At 38.3% G+C, this 25533-nt stretch overlaps 1 protein-coding gene across 1 annotated transcript in view; it reads right to left on the bottom strand.

The window, feature by feature from the left end:
• SLC9A9 (solute carrier family 9 member A9) overlaps positions 1-25533 on the bottom strand; it is a 174835-nt gene that overhangs the window by 47177 nt on the left and 102125 nt on the right. Inside the window, exon 12 of the mRNA XM_059479635.1 lies at positions 21422-21575. Coding sequence (XP_059335618.1) covers positions 21422-21575 — 154 coding nt within the window. The remainder of the gene's footprint in view (positions 1-21421; positions 21576-25533) is intronic.

Here is a 25533-nt window from a genome sequence, read left to right as displayed (position 1 = left end):
TCACTACTGGGAGTTAGTCTGGATACCAGAATATTACCAGGTGATTTAAAGTCCTGTGGGAGAAGAACCAAATTATTCTTTGCATTATAGGGGAGAGTTCTTTAATGCATTAAAACAGCAATGTGTTTCTGTAATTTAATGAAGTATAAACTACGTTAACTCAGTCTAATCAGTTCTGAAATTGTGGCTAATTATTTCATATCCAGCCATAGGGCTTGGGGGCCTAATATCATGCCCCTAGGATTACAAGTCATGGTCTTCTAGAATTAGCTCTGATACACTTGACATGAAGTAGAATTTAATATTTCTAAATATTAAATATTGAAAAAACAAACTATACCAAATTATATGCAATTGAAATTAATCATAGATATGCACTTGGAGTTTACAACCTTGAATTCTTCAAAAGGCCTGCTAGATCAAATGCTATTGCCAGTAGAATTTGCAAGCTTAAAATACGTGTGAATTACTGTAACTGCCTCTAAGAGATATCCTGAAAATATTTGTACAAACATCTTTCCCCCTTTAACAGTCTCAGATTTCTATTCTTGTGAGAAAATCTAATGCATGCTCAGAAAAAATATTTTCTTAGTATTTTTTCTCTTTTCTTTCTATCAACTTTTGTCTCTATTCTCCTGTTGTCTTTTACTTCCTGCAGCCTCTTTTCTGCCTTTCTGTCCCACTTTCCCTGGTTGCTCTCTGTTCCTTGTTTGTCTTCTAAATATTGTATGCTTTTATTTCTGCATCTTATTCTATACATTAAACATTAGGATGATTTCTTTTCCATGAAGACAAATTCAAAGACTTCTTAATCAGTTCTACCCTGCAGTGAAGTTTACTTTATGTATTTAGATAGGCTTTGGTAATACCTCAGGTCCAAATACCCTAGATAGGGAGGAAATCAAACCCCTGGCAGCTTCTCTGTATTGTCCTTTTCAGGATTTTGGGGTGGGGGATTGGGGTGTGGTAGGGCATGTGCCATTTTTTTTTTGTCTTTAAAAAAGGACTGGATCAAAACCTGGGTTCAGAGAATGCTTCCAGTTGCTCTGCTCAAAATGTGGAAGGGAAGTTTTGACTTCAGGCAGCCTCTAGCAATTAGGCCTGCCTAAGAATTGCTGGGAACTGTGCATTAATCTGCACAAGTACCCCTTGCAGTGGATGGATTTAAATCCCTGTGTGCTATCAAGTGCATCATTTTTTTAGCAAAAGTCAGAATGTGCTTGGTAATAAGAGAAGGAATTTGTCACTGAATACAAAGCAGTTGATAACATCTTTCCTTATGTGGTTTGAAAAGAAAATGGATCAAAAGATAAATCCCAAATTGCCAGGGGAATCAGTAGTAAAAAATGCACCACCAATCCCTAGGAATACTGAGTAGTAAATCACTATTCAGGCATTGTAAACTTTTAATTCCCTTAAATCACCACAAAAACAACAGTGTAGGATAAAATCTCTGCTTTCTACAGTGGAGTCACATAAAACCTTATATAGAATCACATCTTCATGAGGATCTAGGCACACAGAGAAGAACTGTTGGTGTCTGTACTTACAAGTGTGATCTCAGCCCTCCCTCACTTTAAGTGCTGGGAAACCTGCAAATAGAGACATTTCTCTGAAATCTGAATTCTAATTACTGAAATTGTCCTTCTGGGCCTGCACAGGCTTTTTGTACTGGCACAGCAGGGCCTGGTTCATGCAAGTTAAATCTTGCTTGCAGTTCTACCTAGTCTGGTTTGCGATTGCCATGGACTCACAGGGGTTAGGCATGCCCCAGCTGAGGCAGCCAGGACTGCTTTCATTTGAAACCTTGTCCTGAGAGCATGTAATTAATTCTGTCTAGTTGAAGCCCCTAGAAAAATTGTTTATATCTATTATTTAATGCAGCTAATGATTTAATGAACAAAAGATCAAGCCTGGGAAAGAGAACTCTCTCCTAATGCAAGTAGCAATCTTTCCCTGCTCAAAGTGTATGGTGGTAAATGTGTACCTGGTGGAACAGGACATCACTGAGCTGTCACATGAGGGTCAGGATCAGCCAAGTGTCCTCTGTGTCCTTTTCTACACCAGTGGGGAAACAAAGGCAGTGCAAGAGGTGTGACAAGTCTGGCATCTCAATCCAAAAGGTGTGACAAGTCTGGCCTGCTACTATGAAATGGGGTTAACAACACTTCCTTCACCCTATCACTCATCTGTTTTGTGTATTTAGCTTGTAAGTACACATCCTTTATTATGTTTGTAGAAAATCTAGCACAGCTGTGTTTTTGTTTAGAGCTCCAAGATTGCTGCTGCAAGTTAATTAATAACTATATTGGCTTCTTTGCTTGTCAAAGGTTTCACTGGAAGAAGTCGCTTTGTCAGTGCAATGGCCTCAGCCTTCCACTGGCTGTCTCACTCTAACTAAACCAGTCCTTAAGCCTCAGCTTGCATCTCAAAAGCTACACATCCCAGAAAGGTTTTTTGAGTAAGTGATTTAGAACTCAATTTTCCAAGATGGCCATTAAACAGCATTTGCAACAGGAGTCTTGAATATTTTTGCATGAATAAATCTCAAGCTTGTAGCTATCCATCATCAGCATATTGCATTCAGTACAGAATTATTAACTGTAAAGAATAGAAACATGAGTAAAATCCAAAAAAAGGTTGTTTCATGATGTCTAATAAATCATTGTAATTGAAATTAAAAAACCTTCAGGATAAATAATGATTTCTCAGGACATTATTCTTGTCCATGTGGCAGTAAGTGTGATGGGTATTCCTAGCAAACTGATACCTAAAATCTGCTTTTGCTTCTAGATTGCTCTATTGCTGCTACATGCTGCTTTTTCTGTGGACTGATGCTGTCAAAAACATCTGCTTTTTTATAGCACAGTATTTCACTGACAAACCCATGAGGAATTATGCCATGAGTATAGATCTTCAGAGTTCAGCTGATTTTCTTAATAAATGAAAACACTTCAGTTTAAGGCAAGAGTAATCACTAGCATCTCACAGCAGAAAGAACAAATCAGTTCACTTTCATGCTGAGGAGGGTTAAAAGAAATTAGCAGGTAAATGATGCTTCCTAAATGGTTATGACAGCTGTTTGTCATGCAGCTAATGCTTTCTATATGCAACATGTTGCAATGGAATGAAAAGTGTAATTTTAAACTTGTTGAATCATGTAAGAGGTAAAAGTGATATAGTTTGACTTTTGAACTTAGAATTTCATAAAACTGGTAAGATAATTTTTTAAAAATGCTAAACATTTGTTCTGTGGTCCAAAGTCCATGCCCCATTTTAGGTGGACATATGGAGACCTACTTTGTTGCAGAATTGACAGTTAAATTAAGACACCTGTATAAATGTGTCCAAATAAAAGGGGGGTGAAATGCATGAAGATAATGGGTAAATGCAAATAGAAGATGAGACTGAAGAAAGAACTGTAGTGCTCTACAAGAGATCCACAAGTTATAGTTTCTAGATGTGACCTTAATCAAAAAGATTGTGAAATTGAGAGTAATGTCACTGCATAAAATGTTACCACTTTCTTATAGCTGTGTGAAGAAAATGCTAACGTTTAAAAACAGATGATGGTTTGCATTTACATGATGAACTTATTTGCAGAGCAGCCAGAATTATGAACTGGATCTGTAGATAGCTGGTATCCTGCATTCTGATAATCCTATTTTATCCTAATGTTGGGGCAGGGGCACTAAAATGGTAAGGCCACTCTGGAGTCACAGGGTGCATCTGCACAGCAGAATGCAAGGTCAGATGTCTCGCAGTCAGGGGAGCAGTGCAGCATCCTGAGCAGCAGGGATTTACATCCCTGCAGTGCTTCTGGCACACACGGTAGATTATCAATGTTATTGTGCTGTGTGAATATCCCTGTAGATAAATCAGGCCTCTTGCTTAAAAATATGAACCTAAGTTGAGTCAAATTAACATAATTTAACTTCTGTAGAATTGTTAGAAATCGTTTGTAGTAGTATTAATGCATGTGAATAGAATTGGAAAAGATCAGCATGAAAGTTGGCAGCGACCAAAATAACATAAACTTCTGGTAAAAATGTCAGAACTGGGATGAGTTTTCAGGTTTAAGGAAAGATTATTGTTACAGATTCTATGATAGAATAAAAGGTGTTATTATTTATTATGATTCTCAAGCTTGTTATATCAAAGATCATCAAATCTAGGTGGATGTGAAGTACAAGTTGTACATTTATGTCCACAGACACAATAATTATACAGATTACACCGAATTTCATGTCAAATTGGAACCATAGCAGCTACTGACCATGCCAAAGCACTCTGCCCCAGCACCATGCTATTCACAGTGAGCCATATGTACATGTGTCTTTAGGGACCAAAACCCACAGTTGTTTCCTGCCTCTGATACAAAGGGAATGTGTGGGAAATTTGATTTCTGTGCTTTCTCTAGAACTGTTGGATTTCACGAGAATTGTACAATTAGATATATTCAGTATGTGATTCACAGCCAACTGGTGAAACCCATAGACCCTTGGCAGCAATGTTAAATATCCCCTTGGGACATAGCTGATCAGCACTATTTTTCTTGTTTTGCTTCCCCCTGCGTTCCTCCTGCCCCCCTTTTGATTTTGGTTTTCCTATTTATATATACTTATATCCTATGTTGTTCCTGAACATTTCATTGCACTGCGGTAGGTGATCCAGCTCTCACCTTCTACTTTGTGTATGTAGCTCCCTTTGCTCAGTAACAACTCACTTGCATGTTGTATTTTTTTAATTCAGCATTAGGGAGAAGAAAAATCTGTTGTAAAATGATATTTTTAGTAATCCACATTAAGATTAATAAACTTTCTATACTGAAGTATGTGGAAAACACCACCATTTCCCCCTCTTTTTTATATTCTTATTTGAAAAATGTTTCTCAGATGCAATTGTTTTTCTGGGAATTTTGCAATGTTCAGATCCCTCTGACAGTTTGGCAAATCCTTGTTCTGTTCCCCCCTCCTCACTAAGGACTGGCATGTGCTTGTATGTGAGCCGTTCCACTCTCCGTGCACCAAAAGAGCAGGTTTTTTATAATCTGTTCTTATCCTAAAATGCCCCCCTGGTTTTTGAGCAGGCTCTGGTTGCAGCGGTGAGGGGAGGTTTCCCAGGGCTGGGCACAGCTCTCAGCTCCCAGTCAAGCATTGTCACTGGTGTCATTGACTGCACAGGGAGCACACTGACACCAGTGCTGTGTCTTTCCTGAGAATGTTTCCCTGAGACTTTTGCCAGCTTCTCAGCATTTCTGAGTTATACTGGGGTGTGGTGGTCATTTTAATTTTCCACTTATGATTGTGCTGGCATCACTCATCAGCCTGGGTTTCATTAACATCACCTGCAGGCTGGCGCTCACTGCCATTGCTGTCATTTACTCACTGAAAGAAAGAGATGGTTTTATGCAGCTCATTTGTGTAAAACCTGAGCTCTGTAGAACAAGGTAAGCACTTTGCTGCCTGCTTTTCAAGCATTTAGATTCTGTCTATAATCTCCCTCTTGTTTTGAAGTGCAGGAAGGGCAGGAATTCCAGAGCAGGGTTATGAGGAGGCTCAGCCACAGTGAGTTAATGGGCACTGCCCCTCACAGCAACGCTGCACTCACTGAGCAGGGAGGTGATTACTTGTAGGCAATCAGACATAGATTTATGGGCACAGGATGGGAAAGCTTGAAAGGACTGTAATCCTCCTGAATTTTTATTTTTAATCATAGCTACTGAAAAAAGCCAAGCCCCAAACCTCAATAAATCTAAAATTTAGGATAACTGCTATCAGAAGTCTTCTAAAACGAAACTCTCACACTAACAGTAGATTATTTGATATCAAAATGTTATAAAATTAATAAAAATTTGCTTTGATTTTGATTGGAAAAAAATCTGTTCAGACTTGAGATGGAGACACCTCTGGAGAAAAATGTGGTTACAAGGGTCACATCACTCAGGAATACTGTGCTCCAATCAAAGAAACTGAAAAATAACACATGAAAAATAATGTGACTTGAATAATTTTATAAAACTGCAGGAGAAGTTCAGATATGAGGAGTGTGCATGGTGGTAGCTGAGATATACAGGGCAATTATCACTTTCTCAGCACGGTATCATGTTGCAATTCAGTTTCCACCTGAGTTTTCTATCTCACATGAGAACTGGGTCTCAGAGAATAAGAGATTCCCTAGATATATTACAGTGTTGATGCAGTATTGACTTTGAAGGAAGGATGGAATTGGGTCCCTTTTTTGGCAGTAGTGATGTTACTTCTTTTGAGTGCCAAGCCAGTTAATCCTGACAAAGGTGAGCTTTTGAGATACTGAATCACAGCACAGTGTGGGAAGGTTGTCATGAGGTGACTGTGATGCCTCCCATCCAAAATCTTTATTGTTTTGAGGGAATAAAAAAAAGGGGGGGCATATACATTTTGATTTCCTTTACTTTAAGTCAAAGATGTTGTATTTTCAGTAACACCAAGCTACATGTCTTAAGGAGCTACTGGTGATGGCAGGTGCTTTTTTTACTTTAATTTGAGATGTTGCAAATGAAGAGATTTAGACACCTGCATGTATCATATTTTCAATAAGAGGCAGTAAAAAACCACAATATTGATTAGACTCCATGTGCTTTAAGAATTTCATTATTACTACCATGCCTCTCCCCATGCTGTGAGGAAGTCTACAGATGAAATGCTCTGTACACAATATTGGAAATGTATTAATAAAAAAATCCCTGGCATATTATTAAAAATAAATTTTCAGTTAATGCAGAAAGACAGAAACACCACTGCATTACAAAAAGTATCATTTTTGCTCATAGTAAAGATCTTAACTGCTACTTTTATGAACTCTGTGGAGATGATTAGAGCTTTCAAAAGAAAATTAATGAATTAGGCTGTTTTGTTGGTGTCTTACTCAGGTTACTAATAAGCTTTGTCAGCTAGGAAAAATGAGAACTGGTTTTACAGAAGATCTGTATGGGGAAAGGAAACTGTGTGCAGATGTATTTTGACAAAATCCTATAGATGAGATTAGTCAATTTCTGCCTCGGAAATAACAGTTTCCTCCAGTGAATTATGTCAGTGATTTTTAGAGCAGTAAAATGTTTGTTCTCTGAATTACTTTAGGTGTCTGTTCCTTTATTTTCCTTGCACATAAACAGCACAGTGTTGGAAAGAAGCCCAGGCCATGGAAGATGCATTATATTATTGCTAATGTGATTAACCCAAAGTAAAACATTAAATCCTCCTGAGGCATTAGTCTAAATAATGAGATGACCAACTCTAAGTTCGCTGGGCTCATGGCATGGGGAAAAATACATCATGCACTTCATCTCTTGCACTGACATTTGAAATTTATCATTTGAAGCTGGTGCAGGGAGCAACTGTGCACAGAGCCATTGGAAGGGCAGAGTAATGCTGGTCAAGCCTGATGATGTTACAACCAAAGCATGCTGAGGAAATGCCTCTGCCTCTGCTGCTGGGGTCTGCTGCCATGAAAGCCATCACCCCTCTGCCCATTCAGGCTACTCCTTTCACAGGAAGCTTGTAAATCAGCTGCATTGTTTAAGATCATATTTAATTCCTGCTTTGAAATTTGTTCACCTAAGTTCTGTCTGAAGTGCTCAGAATAGCCGGGAATTATAGTAAGGACTTGTATGGACTGATTGACCCAAGGCTGTACAAAGCAGGTTGAAGGTATGTTCTCCCATATACCATATAAGGTATGCTGTACTGTTTTTTTAAAATCAAATATTAAATCAAAATGTGATTTCTGAATTCTCAACACTACGCAGCACAAGGTTGTGTAGAGCTGAAGTCACTGCTCATAGGCAGAGATGCTGCAGTGATAATCTGAGCAAGCACTGATAGGATCTGTCCTTATGTAGGAAAAAGGCTCAGACTCGGGGAAAAGTTAGGCACTTATACAGAAAAGTTTTGCCTAAATTTTCATTGTCTGACGTACACAGTGCCAATAATTATTATTCTTTTGTTTAAATGGCAGAATGACACCTGTGCACATTTGTGTCAAAACACACTTTAAAGCCACTTTAAATGCAGCAGGATGAACAGTAGTGTCTTTTCTGAAGGCAATGTTCTAATACACTGCTTAATGGAAAAGTGAAATTTTCATTTCTTTTCCACCACTTTGCTTCTCAGCAACATGGAATAAAATAATGACTCAAAGACACCCATTTTATTTAATTTTCTACTATACCATTTAAAACCCCAAACCTACATAGATTATATCCTCCTGATATAGCAAATATCAATTAATGCATAATGGTCTTTTTGACAGAGTGACTACAGAATTGCCGGAAAAGTGTGCTTCCCTTTATCTAGTATTTATGCTGTTCAATGTTGTTTTTATTTAATGAGTTTTTTGATAATTGCACTGTTTAGTTTAGGCAGTGCAGATTTCTGTTGATATTAAAGTTGTTTTTGCAATATAATCCTTCCTTAAGAAACTTGGCCATCCTTACCAGTTTCAAGCAATACATTTAGATCTTCTGTGACTGTTTAAAATAATATATAGACCATTCATACAAAAACTTACTGTATCTAAAATAGATATGGATCTATTTACGATCTATGTGTTTGCACTGTTTGTAATGTGAGGGAATGCAAAGCTGTTACTGACATAATTGTGTGTGTGCATGCTCACAGACACCCTCCAACCCCTTGAGCTGAAGAGGTTTCAGACAGAAGAGGTATGTTCTGGTGCAGTTGGCAAATTTGGACCAGATGTCATCCAAAACTGAGACCTGCCAGTGGCACAGGGCTCATGGAGCAGCAGATGTGGCTTTGGGCAGAGCTGGTCAGGGAGGGTTTGTTTCCTTCTCACTTTGCAGATGACTTTACTTGTACAGCAACACCAATGAAGGCGGACACTTGTAAGTTAGTTATTGTGGTTATCAAGAACTATAGGAAATGCCCTTATTTCACCGTGTGCAAAGGCCCTTTGTAGAGTTCAGAAAGGGCACTAAATAAAAATGTTAGACTTGGGGTTGTTCTGAATTGTTTTTACTCACATTTTTCTTGAATTGTTTTTACTCACATTTCTAAATATGCATGACTTGGGATAAATTTGTTTATTTGGAGAGAATAAGAGCTCAAATGGAATGTAAATGATCCAGAAGCTTGGGTCTGGTGCCCTAACAGAGATGAAATTAAACCTGTGTATGTGCATTTGTGTTGTGTTACATTGTACTCAGGAGAATGGAGGAACTATCAGGCATTTGTTCTGCATTTGAGCTTTCTTATTCTGGCAAAGCAAAGGTTTCAGATGTCAATGTTGGCCTTTTCCTTTTGTGTCAACAACTCAGCTGTGGCTGAAAACCTCTCTATTCTGCTCATTCTATTGATCTCAAGTCAAAATTTCCTAATTTTCTTTTGGTAATGAACAAAATGGGCATTTTTGCCTTATTTTCTGGGTGCTAGCTTGAAAACATGTGTTTTGAGATTTTATTTATACTGCCTGCACCAGTCCTTGCAAACTTTTCATGAGCAGCCAGGAGGAGGGTTAATCAACTTTGTTGAACAGTTCTTATTAATTGGGAAACACTGGTAAAACAATTTTGTTTTAATTAAATAAAGTCTCTTTTCTCACAAGTGCATTTGAAGACACTCCTCAAAGTTTCTAGTGTTTGGGTTTTTTTAATTTAAATTTTATTTTGTCTTCTCTCTGTGGCCGTACACAGCTTAAGCAATAATCCTGAAGCACCCAGCTGAAGTTTGAAATGAGTGCAGGGGAAAAGAAGTTGTGGAAGGAAGAGATAGGGAGTGTGCTAGAAAGTTTCATAGTTTTATTTAAGCTTCTTGTGTTTCTCTGTAGTGTGTTTGGAGGTGTTTGCTGCATCATTGTTAAGAAAAGGACTCCATTCCCATTGCCTTCTTGTAAAAATAAACTGAAGAATAAACTGCTGTATGTAGCAAGTAGGAGCTATCTGAATTCTAACTGTGATGACAAGGAAGGCAATAGCTTGCATGAGATTAAGAAGAGACAAAGTGAGAAAGTGGAGTGAGAAATTGCCTTGATCAGGGATTCTGAAAGCATAGTCTACTTCTGCCTACAGGCCAAGAAAATAAATGAATGTCATTATGACATCCTGTACCAGCTAAGGATCTGTCCCCATTTCTCCACTGCCACTCAACTTCCCTGGGGCTCCAATACTTCTTTGTGGCCAGTGACTTCAGGCAATGTGATATTTCTGTCTGTGTATTCATAAATATGTGATGGTTTGGTATTGGCTTCAGGTTCCTGCCTTAGTGAGCGGAGCAGTCAACTTCAGAGCTGAAGGGCAAGTCTAATGCATAAAACAAGTCTAATGCCTAAAACTCCCCATAGATTCACAGAATCATTTAGGCTGGAAAAGACCTTTAAGACTGTAGAGTTGAACCATCAGCCCAGTACTGCCAAGTCCACAACTAAAGCCTGGGCCACATCTACATCTGGAAAGGCAAGAGCCTTCTTCCCTTCTTTTGTGAAACAAAGAAAAGATTAATTAATTTTACTTTTAAAAGTGCATCATTACTCCTTTCTGGGACGTGTAAATTGAGATGCTTGTAATAAATTGTATCAACATGTGCTTGATCTAACTTGGAGAGCTTGTCACTTTATAATTCTGTTTTTCAATGTAAGTGATAGGAAAGTGGCACACATCCATTATGACTTAGATTTCAAAGTCACAAGGTGATACAAAGAAATGCTCTGATGGAGAATTCAATGTCTCTTTTCCCAGAATTGCATTGAGCATAAATAAGAAAATACATTGACTGCAGACTGGAATTAAGCTGAGAAAATAGCATTCAAATTCAAGTGTATGCATATGTGAGGACTACTAGATCAGAAAACATGTGAGCAGTCATTTCTTCTGTAGACTAATGAACTGGAAGACCTGGATTCTGAACTTTACTCTGCCAAAGATGAATATATTTTAGCTGATAACTCATTTAAAATGGAACAGAAATAGTTGCTTGGACCGAAGCTGACACCTCCTTAGTGAACACATTAGCCACCAGTCTACACAATAATTTTGTCTCATTTTCTGGCGAATTAAAATTATTTTTCTAACTTCTCTATTTTCCTCATCTCATGATGCATGTGCAGCCAGATGAAGAACTGATGAGGTCTGGGCTAGAATTCTTCCAGGAGGGTGGAAGAAATTGAATGAGGCAGAGGAAGCAAACCATCAAAGCCAGGGAGGGAGAGCGCGGCTGTGGCTGCTGTGTCCAGGTGGGAAACAGGCCGCCATGGCATTTGCAGGGATTCTTTGGGGTGGGGATAAGAAAAGCTCAGGGATTGATTAAGACTCAGATCAAGATGCAGGCAGACTCCCTGAACACACTCTGTAATTCCTGACCAGGCTTAGTGCTCATGAATAAATGAATAGCAAAAGCAACTGGGTAGTTCCAAGATCACCCTATACCCCTTGTCTACTTGTGCAATAAGAGCAGCAAAGAGTCACTTTTTAGGATTCCTGTTAGGATATTTTACATAAATTTCTACATAAACTTTTGTACAAACATCTTTTCTGTATATTTATTTGCATAGAAAACATTTTGGATTTATAAACCCATAATTTTATGTCTATTTTGAATATCCCTTTATATATTATTAGTCACTATAACAAAATGGTGTATATTTGAAGAACTGAAAAAATGCAGAAGCAGAATATAATTTTAAGGGCATTGAAACCAAGTACTTCTTGCTGAGATAGGAGGAGATTTTCTCATTTAAAGCTCATCAGTGTACTGACCAGCCAGTCACTGTTGGACTGTTTCTGATAACTCCCTATACAAAAGTCTCTATTACGTTGTAATTATCTGTTTATTAAAAGCTAAAAGCCCAGACTGCCATACAGAGCCTCGATTACTTAATATCTGCTTTAATTAACTTTTCACATTCAACTAATTCTGGAACAATTAGATAGGCTTGTTATCAAGCATGCCAGACCTCTCTTTCCACTCTACATTTTCAAAAACACAAAGTTCAGGATTTCCAGAGGAATGTTTCATGAAAGTTGAAGTCACAGTTCTCTCCTGCCACAAAGTTCCTCTGCAAACCCAGATGTACCCAGTAATGTTTTTATTTTTTAGGTTCACTATTGTTTCGTTAGAATATTTGTCATGGTCCATATGTTGCATAAGACCCTTAGGGACTGTAAGACCCCAAATCTTCCCAGTTATTCTATACCTTTATTCTTGTTGGAAGACACAAGGTCTGTTTGGGTTTGTTTTTTTTTTTTTTTTTTTTTGTTTTTTTTTTGTTTTTTTTTTAAATGTAGAGTTTAAAAAAACGAAATGTTTTTTGTACTTTGTGGAATATTTGATAACAGAAAACCACAGGAAAACTTAAAAAAACTGAGAAAGTTTGAAAACTTTTGGGTTTTTTCATATTGAAGTGATATTTTAGGTCATGCTGAAAACTTTTATCCCTTCTAAATGAAGCATTCATTTCCTTTTTATTGCTGAAAAAATTCTAGTATTCTTAATTGAGCAAAATAGGAGAAGGATGAACGTACGCACTTTGGAAATTATGCAGACTAACAAATGGTGAAAACCATTACTTCCATGCTCTATTTTTAGTCCCTCTGACAGCATCACACAGTTCTTAAAATATCAAAGTTCAGTGAGTTTTGAGACCACTTATTTTGTAGAAAGCATAATTTTCTGAGCAATAATAGAAAGAATTAAGCAGTATCTTGTTCAGTGCTTACAGACCAGGACTATAAGATTTATCTAAGTAAATACAATCCTTATTTTGTCTAGACTCCAGTTTGATACCACGTATTTATCTCAAACTTTTAAAGGCTCAAACTATTTTTCTGTACCTTTTGCTTACCTTGAAATGACACAGTTTTGACAAATGCTTGAAATAAGCTGGGTTTATGCTTGCTCCAATTTAATTCTGGCAGAGTCTTTAGAGTTTCAGATTAATTTGGGATATTTTGGTAGAAAGCAATAAATCATCAGTCTCATTCCCATGTTCCAAATAATTAATTTGCTTCCTAGCACTATTTCCAGATAGGTTTATTTGGTTCTTTGTAATTTGAATAACTTCATTATGTTGACTGCTGCATAGCAGTTATCTTTTGTATGACAAGGAGAAAAGTTTTAATGGGAGAATAAAGTTACTGCATTGGATGGAAGAAAACTTTTTTAGCATACTCAGACATATCAAAGCAGCAGTATTTTAAAATAGGATAAACTAAATAGTTTAATTGACACAAATCCGGCTGGATAGTTTCTATTTGAAATTATAGATTTATTTATAGTTTTCTGGAACTATTCAGGGTTTTTGGCCTGTGGAAAGTTAATCTTACCATTTGGTGCTAGTAAACTGAAAGGCATGAATCTTTTATTGTTGTGTAATATTCCTTCTCTCTTGTACCAAATAGTCTAGCAATAAAAGTGTATCTTTCATATCTTTTTCTGTTTTCAATAGCCATGTGGAGCTAGAAATACAAGCTGTGTGAGGTGAGATTTAGCTGTCTGCCCTGTTAGGAGACTGTGCTCAAAATTAGACCACTCTGGCCAATAAAGACCAACAGAGTTGATGGCTGGAGTTGTGTACAAGTCGTGCACCAGTCACAACTGCCATCCAAAATCTCCTATTCAACATCTGCCCTGGACTGCCTCCACAGTTGCAGTCAGAAAGCCAAGTCCTCTGTATTTTAGTCTTTTTTTTTTTGTTATCAAGCACAAATGTTTATAAGTCTTTAGTGCCATTCAGGCAAAATGCTGTGGTGAATAACTGTGAGAGAGCAAATGCACACCTTATCTTTGCAGAGAAGTACCTTGCAAATAAATGACAGGCATTTCAGGAGATCACTGAGATTCATTACCTGGATGATTTCTCATTTTCTGATAGAAATGAGAGGAAATTATCCAATTTCTTTTTCTTATAATAACATCCAATACATTTAATGTCCAATTTTATAGTGCTTCTTGATTTATAGCATTTCCCAGGCTCATCATGCTCTAGCTACCACTGCAAAAGCAGTTCCCATCTTAACCCTTTCAGTGTGGCTGTCTCCCAAGAAATGTTTCCTTTGCTCAAAGGTAATTTCATGTGTGATTTTGAGCTCCTCTGGGTCTGAAGCAGAATGCCTTTCTAATATGGCTTCAGTCAGGAACTCCAGACCATTTGCTCTTTTTTGTAATTACTGCATACACATGAAGTGCTTACATACCTGCAAATCCAGAACTGGTGGCAAAAACCAAAGAAAAAGTAGCAAATCTAGCAATATTTTTGTATTAAAAAAAGATCCTTGACTCAGTTCTAACCCAGTATTTTAGCCTGTGCTAGCACAGGGGATCAAGGGGAACAAAGTGATAAACCAGCATCTGATCATCTGCTCTTTGTGACCCATGTGACAACTAATCAATACTTTGCCATGCAAATTGTACAAATGCTGGATGACAATGATCTCTTGGCCAAATCTTTCTGCCTTTTCCACTGTCTTCCTGGTCGAGTTGTTCCCCAGCCTGCTGGGGAGTTGAGTTACTGGGTGCACAGAGAGGGACTGGCAGCCATGCAGTTTCCTAAGTGAATCACAAATTCCTATTTTTCTGTTGCACCCAGAATATTGTGTGCAAACAATGATGGAGCTCATCAGCAAAACAGTGTGTCTTGAAGATAATGCTCCTTCAATAACTCTGGGACAGCATTTCCTCTGAGCCTTTATTGGGCTGTCCATGAACACATGAAAGCTTCCTTGTTAGTTTAATTTTACTTGAATAATTTTCAAGGTGTTCTTCAAAATTGTGAAAATCCCTTTTTAAACAGCAATGTAGATCTTGTGACCTGAGAATCTGCACATTGATCAGTAACATCCTAAGGCTGAGGAGAGCCTGGGGTCAGCCATGTGTTTCCTCATGTATATGCCTTTAGTGATAATGCAGGAATATTCAAACTATCATCAGTATAAAAGGTGCCAGGCAAAGGTTGTCCTGTAGATGTTCACAGGAACAGACAGTTGGCCACCTAGGGACAGTATACTAAAAATAGTTGCAGCATTTATGGTTAGACTTGTTACATTTAAATTACAGCTGTTTCTGGATTTCAGAGGGTTTTTTTTTAGGATTAAATGCTTTCCCAAGCAAAGATAGTGTGATCTCTTTTGAAGGCGTGTCTGGGTGAAAAAATTCTCAGTGAGCTGAAGAGACCTGGCTGAAATTGGCCTCCCAACAAGAGTGTTTATTGCAGTGGGATTTAAATACATACTGTACCATGGCTAAAGAGCAATATGACCCCGCAAACCAGATCAAACTTTGTTTATTGGAGCTATATTTGTTACTGAGAGGGAACACCAGTTAGGCTGATTATGACTGTTTTAAACACAAAACAAAATAATAACCAGTACAAAGGGCACAGAAATACAACCATGCTTGAAAATAGCTTGCCTTTAATTGTACTGTTCATCTCTGTGTTGTGGTCACTAAAAATTACAGTTGAACATTCTGTTTCCAACTGTAAATAACAACTTCACTTCAACTAAACTGTTTTCTAGAACTCTAGAGGAAATATGACCCAAAGGAATATGGGTCAGAACCTGCCAAGGCCAGGAAAAAACATTTAGCTAAACCTTCTTTCTAAACTGACTTTCCATCTTATTGACAAATGAGGACAGGAAAATGTGTTCCAAGGACTACAAGCAAAATAATTAACAAGGTTCATAATAGTTTCTAAGTATTGCATTATGGATCATCTGAAGATATGTACACACAATCTTGGCTGGTAGAGTTAGTGTCTCATGGACCAGCCATGTTTCAGGAATGATAATCCTTGTGTGCCCATGTGAGGGAGACAGGAAAGCCAAGATGTGTGTCCTTAGTTTAGGAATAAATGAGAGGCACTTGAGATCAAACTCCAGTTTGGCTCTAGTTGATAAGGAATGGCTGTGATGAGATGTATTGTCTCATGCTCCCCATGAGCAGAGCAGCACTCGGTGATGCAGCACAATATTCTGATCAGGCTTCTCCTAACCAGGCAAAAGGATCAGTCCTCCTTGCCTCAGCTGACTGCAGCCCAGATCACCTGTCAGGAGGCCATTCTGTCCAGTGCCTTTCTTGAACACAGCTGGACACAGGGAATGCTACTACAGAGTTTGGGAATAATTAAAAGAATAATTTGTTACTGAAGCAGTAGTAATGCTATAATCCTGGCCAAGATCATGTTACTGTGGTTGCTCTGTCATGAAGTTCTGTCTTGCAGCAGTCTATAAGCAGCTGCTAAAGGGCTGAGATAAACACAAAATCATATTCAACTAACCAGGTTTTTGGGTTGTTTTGTGGTAGATAAAAACAGCCATACACAGTCATGGCACAGCATTTCACCCCACTGCCCATCTACATCCCTAATGAGCCATCCTGCTAAACATAGGCACTGCCTTAGCCTTTGGTGTTGAAACAAGCTACTGGATACTGAAGGACCCAAAATGTTGGCTCCTTCTGTTGAGTGAGATGCTTTTGCTGAGAATGTGACTTTAGTCAGCCTTGGTCGTTTCCCAAAATGGGGTATGCCAGGCCTCAGTGCTTAGAGTAAGTTGGATGTTTGGAACTGAAGGTGAATTAGAAATGGTGTGATCTTAAGGGCAGCCAGGCACACAGACAGCTCTTTTCTAAAGTACATTTATCAACAGCAATGGCCAGATAGGCACAGTAGTAAAAGCTACTGTTCAAAGATGCTCAGTATTTATTTAGATTATGGAATAAAGTTCTTTCTATTAACTGGAGAACAGCTGCAAAGAGATGCACAAAGAATCTGGAAGTCTCTTGACAAACATTTACACAGAAGGTGATGATAAACAAACAAGACCTAATACCTAGCACAATGCTTTTATAGGACATGTTTTATTAACAGCTGTGAATTTTTGCTCTGCCTGTCAGGAGAATCCTTTATCCTCAAACCTCTCAGTGCAGATTTGCTGTAAAATGTAGCTCTCTATTTTTAATCAGAGTATGGGGAACGAAGGAAATCATATATCCAAAAGCATTAGCAAGTAATGCTCAGCATCTCTGAAGGCACATTTATTGAATAGTTCAATTTGACTGGGAACTTAAATGGCTCTCTCTGTTTTGGTGTTGATGTATTATGGAATTATTCTCACATGCTGATCCAGGTTTATTCATTGTCTGCCAAGGACTGAATATTTTTGTCCTTTCACATGGGGAGTAAAAGCAATTCTTTTTCCTGTTACAACTTTAAGACATTGTCAAAGGACAATGTATTACTCAGGGAGGTGGTGCAGCCAGTTCTGCTCTCAGTGTGGCTGCTGATAGTGCTGTAAACACCTGCACCACCTCTGTGCTGGGAAGTGCTGGGTTACTGCACCAGGCAACTGGGAACTTGTAAATACAACCTCATCTTCAGAAAGGGAACACCCAACCCTCCCTGAAACTCAGAGTTTCAGGTGTTTACAAAGGAGACAGCTAAAATAAATAAGCCATTTCCAAAAGTGTAGGTTTCATTCTTTTACAATAAAGTGAGGAAATATTCATTCTTTGCCAAGAATTTTAAGACTCATTTTGAAAGGTGTTGTGTATGAGTAAATGCAGTAGTAAAATGAGAATTTTTGGTATGGATTTCTGTTAAAACTGTGTTTGGACATATAGACACATTTAGCCATAAATTCTGTTATTAGCAGGTCATATTTCCAAGGCTTTAAGAACTTTTCTTAGATTCAAGATAGAGTTTAAGTAGGAATATATGTTTTAATATAATTTATTTGTTAAATAAAGGGAGCAAGAATTATTATTAATAAATTTAGTGGATTCCTGGGATACATTTAAGATTTTTTTTTTTTTACAAAAGCCCTTAGCTGGTTTCTTGTGACACAGCTGATTGATGTTGCTGCATTACATGAGAGGTGGAAGTTGAGCCTTTTTAGGTAGCACACGGTTATTTTTGATAGTGTATCCTACTATATGTTTTAGCAACAATTTGCAAATGTTGTATAAGCCACACATATTCCTGGAATAAATCAACTGGTAGTTATCTCTGAGGACACATATTTTCTCTAAAAATAGAGTGACAGATTATATTTACATTATGTTAAATTTTATCTGAAGAAGAAAAGCACAGATCTGATGGTATTGCTGCGAGGAGAGGGGGAAAATTATGGGAATCCAGTTATTATGGAGACAAAGACTGATTTTTTTTCAGAAGAAGTTGCATTCCAACTTTTATTTCAAAGTTGTCATTGTAAGGGAATTAAAGTGTAAGGGAATTGTCATTCCCTTATACACCAAGTGTCTTGATCTCTGTTAAGAGAACTTCCCAATGTAAATTATGGAGAGAGCAATAAATAATTGAAACGTGGTATAATATGTGGCAATGATATACAGCAAGAAGGCTGTAGAGATCTGAGTAATGTCTTCTGCCCTAGCACTAATGCATTATGGCAGACAAATGTAAATATATGGGTGCGAGCTCTTTCCGATTTATGTCATTTTTATGTATCTTGAACAGAATGGATGATAGATTTATTTATCTTTTGAATCCAAACTGTGGGTAAGTTGGTCTGTACCATATAAACCCAAGATTTTATATCTAGGATAAGACAGAGCTGATTGACCTTGAGGAGTTTAGAGTTGCCTCTCCTGAACTAATGATAGGAGCTGGACCCTATTTCACAGAGGGAGAGGGGACACAAAGCAGTGCTGTGAATCAGATTCAGTCCATCCAAATAGATTCAGAAATCACATTCTCTTTTCTATTAGTCTCTGAATGCCTCCAGATGAATTAAATGCATTATCTGCTGGATAATCATTTTATGATGAAAAATTGGCAAAAGAAGCACACTCTGCTTGTCACTGTTACTTACTTGCTTGTTCTGTTTTTGACATTCTCTCCTGAGAAGGTTTACCTATACAGCAACTTGTAGTTTCTGTAGGGAAAGCCAGTGTAGTCACTGTGACCATTCATGTATTTTTAATTTCCCATAAGCACGATTTTGATAAGGTGAATACCTTTAGTTGTTTGGATTAACTGAGCTGGCACTGCGCCTTGCATTTGAGTGTCAGTGGTAGATGTGGTTCCCTGGAGCTCTGGGGAATCTCACAAGGAGTTTCAAGCTGCCCTGGGAAGGTGCCTGAGCAATGTTTGTCACAAAGGGCTGCTGTGAGACCAGAGCCCCTCTTCTGTGCTCATAGCCATGCTTGCTCATTTCCCTGGCTCCAGCCCTTTCTGTCTGTAATTGATGGCACACAAACCCTTTCCAATAAATCTCTTCAGACACAATCATACCATTTTTCTACTTGTAATGCAGTTTCCTTGGTTTTGTGAGCTGAACCCTCCAAACTAGCTTGAAAAATACCATCATTTTCTTCTAAAGAACCATGGGGATAGCTGCAGCTCAGAGTTGCTGTTCAGGCACAGGTGCCAGCATGCTGGAGGATTGCACCAAGCAAGCTGGGGTCATTTGCCACAGCTCCATAACTTTCCTCAGCAAACTCCTCTGCCAGAATCCATACAAGTGTCAATTGTCATGAATTACCACCACCTTTGAATACAATTACTTAGCAAAATTAATTAAGACTAAAAAGATATATGCTGGAAGCTAAGGACAAAAGTCCACACTGAGGTGTAATAAATTATAAATACAATTAAATATCTTCACTAGAAGGAGAAATCAGAGCCTCAATATAAATTTGTAATTAAAGATGTCTATTTAAAATTTTATCTCTGACCTCCTCATAATTTATGAAGATGTATGTTCCAATGTCAAGAAATTAAGTGTAAATTATGAACCTAATAGCTTTATAGTAAGAAAATCGATAGCCTGATTACAAACTCAATTTATATTATTGATAAAAATGTCTGGCAGATCTGATGGGATTCAGAGGAAATCCTTAGAGATAAGCATTTCAAATCAGTAATGATTGTCTACTTTCAGTGTCTTTGGTGAAATCTATTGTACAAGAGTCTAGAGAAAGAAGCATGTGCATTGAACAGTATAAACAGCCAATATGAGAGTCAGCCCCTCACTTGTGCTCTTGGGGGGCTTTGCACCTCTGGGTAGCACTAAGGAGCAGAAGAAATGCCCTTGCATCCAATTCATTTTCTTGTTAGTGAAAGCACTTCACAATCTTAATTTAAAAATTCCCTTGAGAGCTAAACCACGAGGGGCATCTAGTGACCCAAGCTCTCAGGCTGCACATTGACTACTCAGACTGCACATTGCTCCCAGCCTTTTCCCCTTACTGTATTCTCAGCATTATCCCTTATCTCCTGTTATAGAAACCCAGACTGACTTGCTCCCCAAGATCTACTGAGAAAGCTCTTCCTCACCCACGTTTCCATTGCCACACAGAAAAACACTTGCTGACTGACAGTGAAGAAGTGGCAAATCTCAGAAAGATGACTGATAGTGCCAGAGTGTATCCAAACTGTAATGGCCTTGATTGACGTTATGGGACATGAGACATGTCATAAAGAAGAATCAAGCTGTCACAGAAATAGAAAACCTCCCCACTGCACATGGATGCCTGCATCCGTGTTTATCCAGTGCACTTGTACGCTAGTCCTTATTTTGTCTGCAGTTTTATCTGTGCTCTTTGTAAAAGCCCCAATTTGGTTATCTTCAGCTGCTATTTCATAGCAAGAGTCTGACATGAAGGCTTGTAATCAGATATCATTTTGTAAACAAGGAAAACATGCTATATATAGAATAAATGATAAGGAATTGTGAATTGCAGGCCTATCTCGATACTGAGGTTTCTGTGGTGATCTTGCAAATCACAGCAGGGAGTTCTGAATGGATTGTGAAGTAACCAGAATCAATAACTAGCATGAGTACACTCATTATTAAAATTTGGGTTTCAAAAAAGCTTGGAAGGACACTGCATTTAAATTAGATCCTTTTTACTCCAGTTTTCTCTGTCCCTCTCTTGTAATTTAACCTCCCTTGTCATTTGTTGCTCTCTGTGAATACAAGTGACCATGAAGTAATTAAAAAAATAATATAGTGAAGAAAAAGATATAAAACAATGCATAATAAATTAATGCCTGAATGAGGCAGCAGTGGAGGAAGATTTTTGCAGCATATTCTCATTAGAATCAGAAATACACCATTTATTAGATGTTTGTGTAGTAACTACAGATTTTAGGATGAGGGCAAAGTCTGCCTGTGTAGCTCTTTCCTCAGCAGCAAGGAGGATGCCATTAGGATGTATTCATGATGTTTGAAAGGAGCAGTAGTGAAACAAACTTTCAGGAAACAAGGATGTGTCTGACCTCCATCTAAGCCCATAACAAACTTAGGAAGGACCCGTTCCCTGTGGTCTGGAGCCTCTCACAGGTGCATAACCCCTCCCTTTGTGCTAAAGCTCATACAAAGCACACCTGTAAGATTAGGAAGTTGTAAGGATGTAGTGGTGGATCCATAGGGATCCTGTTGTGCTGGTGCTGCACAGACAGTACTGACCTGATCTGCAGCCAGGTGAGCATTGGTGTGGTGCCTCCCCCACACACCCAGACTGTGAAGAACACCACCAGCAGGGCTGTGGTGAACATCATCTGCTTGGGCTGCGAGTCCGTGTCGCGAATGGCCAACGCAAACGCGATCGCACCCCGCAAACCTGAAACCAGACAAGGGGGAGGAACTTAATGAGATAGAGAAACAGAATTTTAATCTTTTCAGTCCAAACCCAGTTCCAAGGGCAGAGGAAATGTTCTGATCATAATCCTGCTTATAAAGTGCTGAATCATGCTAACTGGAAGGGTGGGATTTAATGCAGCCAATTTGCAAAAGTGAACAATGAAAGTGCTCTCATATTCACATAATAATCACACTTTTGCTTTATGTCCACTGAATTCTTTGTCTTGAATAATTTTAAATTAAATAGTGATCCGAACTTAATGCAGGTTGAAAAAGAAATCTGTATTCTGTTTAAGTGGGACTACTCATGAAGTCAGGAGCAAGTGAAAAAGAGGATTGGCTTTAAAATCTGTGCCTAAATATGCTACTCATTGCTTCCCTGAAAATATGGACTATATTCCTTTAAAATAATTTAATGTTCTAAGACTAGTCAGAAAAACATGACTTAAAAACAATGAATAGTTTTTCAAAGATGATTTTAAATACCTAAAAGGGGATGCAGAATAAATTAATGTACTTGAAATGTTATAATAGTTGTAGAATTATACACCCACAGAGACTGAATAAACAAGATATTACAAAGGTGGTGAAAACAGCTAAATGAGTTCAAAAAAAAAAAAAGCTCCATAGGTAGTAATAAAGGGACTAAATAGGTCTTGACAAAATGCCATGTTTAAAAATTGAAGGGGAAAAAACCTGCTAGTGCCTGCAGCCCTCAGGATGCATAATACAAATAATACTCCATATTTTCTAATGCCTTTAATTTATCTATTTAAATGTACTTTATTGTTTTCCAAAAAACTTTCACAAAATAATTCTAGAGAGCAAAATCATTACATGTACACAATACATGCTGAGTCCAAAAAGTACCTTGCAAAGTATTGAGAGATTAAATCTAGTAATCAAACGTCTTGTAAGGCACTGATGACATATGCAGAATCATTTAATTAACTGCTAAATGCAGTTATTTTTGGCCTAGAACTCAAAAGCTCTTTAAGATTACATAGCAAGAATGTGAATTATTTGGTATAGAAGCTGGGCTTCCAATTATTTGGTATAGAAGTTTATGCAGGGAACAGCACAAAGCCATTTCTGCTAGGAAGGAGCAGACTGGGGTTGCACTATCTGAAAATACTCAGTGGCAGCAGGTTCAAAACCTGGCAGGCAGACACTGGGCTTGTCCTTGGCTTTGCTTTTGTGTAAAAGATATCTCTGAGGATGCAGTGCTTTACTATTTTCTAACAGGGAAAGAATATAATCTCATTTTAAGCTGAGGAGGGAATGAATAACTATTGAAATGGTCTTTATTTCAGTGGTTATAGTGGTAATGTAGATGATTGGAACAGATACATTTCACTGGAAAACAATATTGCTTCCCACAGTTGCAGCACACCTTTAATTTTAGATCTAGAACACCTCTTTTTGTAAGAGGGGAAATATATATATATATACACACATATATATACATACATATAAAAGTTAATTAGTATGTCTTCTTGAGCAGTGGACTGGCTGTTTCTTCAGTTCAGAAAAATAGTGAGTAACTTCTCTGTATTTTTCATTTATAAAGGACTAACATGGTCTATAAGAGATAATTCAGTTTCAACTAAAGAAAAATAGATAATCAAAGTAAACAACTCAAGTGGTGAGAAGCAGATGAATACACTTAAAATGTAAAGACAATGAGAAGCAAGGAACACTGCTATATGTGTGTATATATATATATACATGTATGTATATATCTCTCAAAATACTTTCCAGGTAATAATACAAGTGAAGGAAGGGAATTTTAACAACCTCAGATAATGTTGAGCTACTGAAATGGTCTGAAGTTAAGGAAGATTAAATTTTCTGTAGAACTTCAGGTAGAACTGCCACCAAAGCCCAGTGGGATGATTGGATGCAGTGGATGTTGGTAGCTCAGCTACCCCTGGACAGAGTGGGGCAGCAGAAGGACCAGCTCTGATGAACCATTAGCAGAGATTCTCTCCCCTCATCCTTCAGAGGTGAATTGTTGGCAGCTCCACATCTGTGTTAATCCATTCATCCTTGGGCTGAATCACAGATTTCCTAACAGATATTTTTTTGTGCCAGCCACTAGGGATTCATCTTTAAGCAATACCCTTTAATGTGTCAGAGCCTTCAAAGCAGAGCAGCCCAGGGTTAAGCCCCAGAGTCCCCAGAACAGAACCTGTGTGCCCTGTAGGGCTGTTAGCCATCCTCTGCCCACACCCCACACAAACACCTCTCCAAACCCAGCCCTCTGAAGAGCCCAGGAGGGCTGCAGTGTTGCCTGTTGGTGGGAAAAGGATCTGCCAGGAAAGACTAACTGTGGGCAGCCCTGGTGTTTTGGTTGCAGCCATAGTTTTCTGTTCTTTCCTTCCTTGCTTTCTTTTGTATTTAGCGGATTTCTTCACGTTGCCACTTGCCACCTCTGTGTCTGCATGAGTGTGTAGATGTAAATGTCTGCACAACAGCTGTCTGTACATGGGCCTCTTTTGGCTTCTTTCTGCATTTGTGTTCATCCTTTCAGGCTCCACTGATGCTGTAATGCTCATATTAACACAACCGCCCCTGTAGCACTGTCCCACAAGCCTCTCTGTTGCCTATTTATGTGTTGTAGAGAAGAGGAAAACAGAGTAAAAAGTAAATAAAGATGCTGGGAGAAGAGTGGAAGATGCTATAAAGTCTAAGACTTTAAAATGTTTCTTTTTCACATGAGGAGAGACTGCTGGACTGCTCACTTTAGCTGATGTTCAACTTAATTTGAGAAGCCTGGGCTTAATGAGTCCTTGTATGAAGGACTAATCAAGTTTTCATTTCCAATGGAATGTTATCAGGAATCATGATTAAAAACAGTTGTGAGAAGTGAATCCACCCTCTGTAATGTATTTTTAGAGGAGTGGTAAAAGCAGATAAAGAATATGATAAATCAAAATACTCCAGCATAATCCACCTCCAAACCCAACTCTTCCACCTTTTCTCAACTGTATTGATATGCATCAAAAAGCAGAACTTAGTGACTTCAGGAGAGTTCTTTGCAGAGTAAGGTTTAATCAAAGGCCAATCAACAGTGTACCTGCCTGACCTTAATTGCTTTTCTCAGCAATTTTTCTCAGCAATCACTTTGGTGATTGTGGCAGTAAAACAAGCAGTAAATGTTTGGTGGATTTGGTAATAAGACAGAAAACAAAACCAACCCCAAATTCATTGTTTTCCACACCTGGATGTGTGATGCTGTGGTGAATGAAGGCCATTTTCCCCTGTGATCAACAAGAACCTGATGCTATGCCACAACAATGAAGATGGTAAAACCCACACTGAAGTGGTGCATGCCCCATCCTTGGAGACACTTGAGGTCAGGCTGGATGGGGCTCTGAGCAACCTGATCTGGTTGAAGATAGCCCTGCTCATTGCAGAGGGTTGGACCAGATAACCTTTAAAGGTCCCCTCCAGCTCAAATTGTTCTATGACTGCTGCTAAAGATCTTTGTAGATAATTTCCTTCAAACTCAAATTCCCCATGTCTTGTTTACTCATCAGAAATGTGTCTCTCTCCTGGCAGCCATTGTCCCCTCTGTTTATCACTATATGCAGTTTTATCAGTTTATAGCACTATGAATGTTATTGATAACTAAGCACAAATCTTGGTGCATCTTAAAAAAATAGAATTACACAGAAAATCTGTGTATCCTGTGAAGTGTGCAGCTGCTGGCAGCATGAGAGACAGTCTTTATTATTATAGCTGCAGATTATGCCATTACTTTATTATAATGTAAACACATTTTTCTCTCCAAAATAGAGGGGGTTTTATCTTTGGAAATAGATAAAAATTACTTTTCTGAGAATTTTAGAAGCCTGCAATACTACTGTTTCAGTTCTCAGCTGCCAGATTGTCCTGGAAAGCTAATGTGTGTGTGAGTTCTCACGTTCAGCTGC

The sequence above is a fragment of the Ammospiza nelsoni genome, chromosome 10, assembly GCF_027579445.1.
Source record: "Ammospiza nelsoni isolate bAmmNel1 chromosome 10, bAmmNel1.pri, whole genome shotgun sequence".
Lineage (NCBI taxonomy): Eukaryota > Metazoa > Chordata > Aves > Passeriformes > Passerellidae > Ammospiza > Ammospiza nelsoni.
The sequence above is the reverse complement of the archived record's forward strand: the minus strand, read 5'-3'. Positions and strand labels throughout refer to the sequence as shown.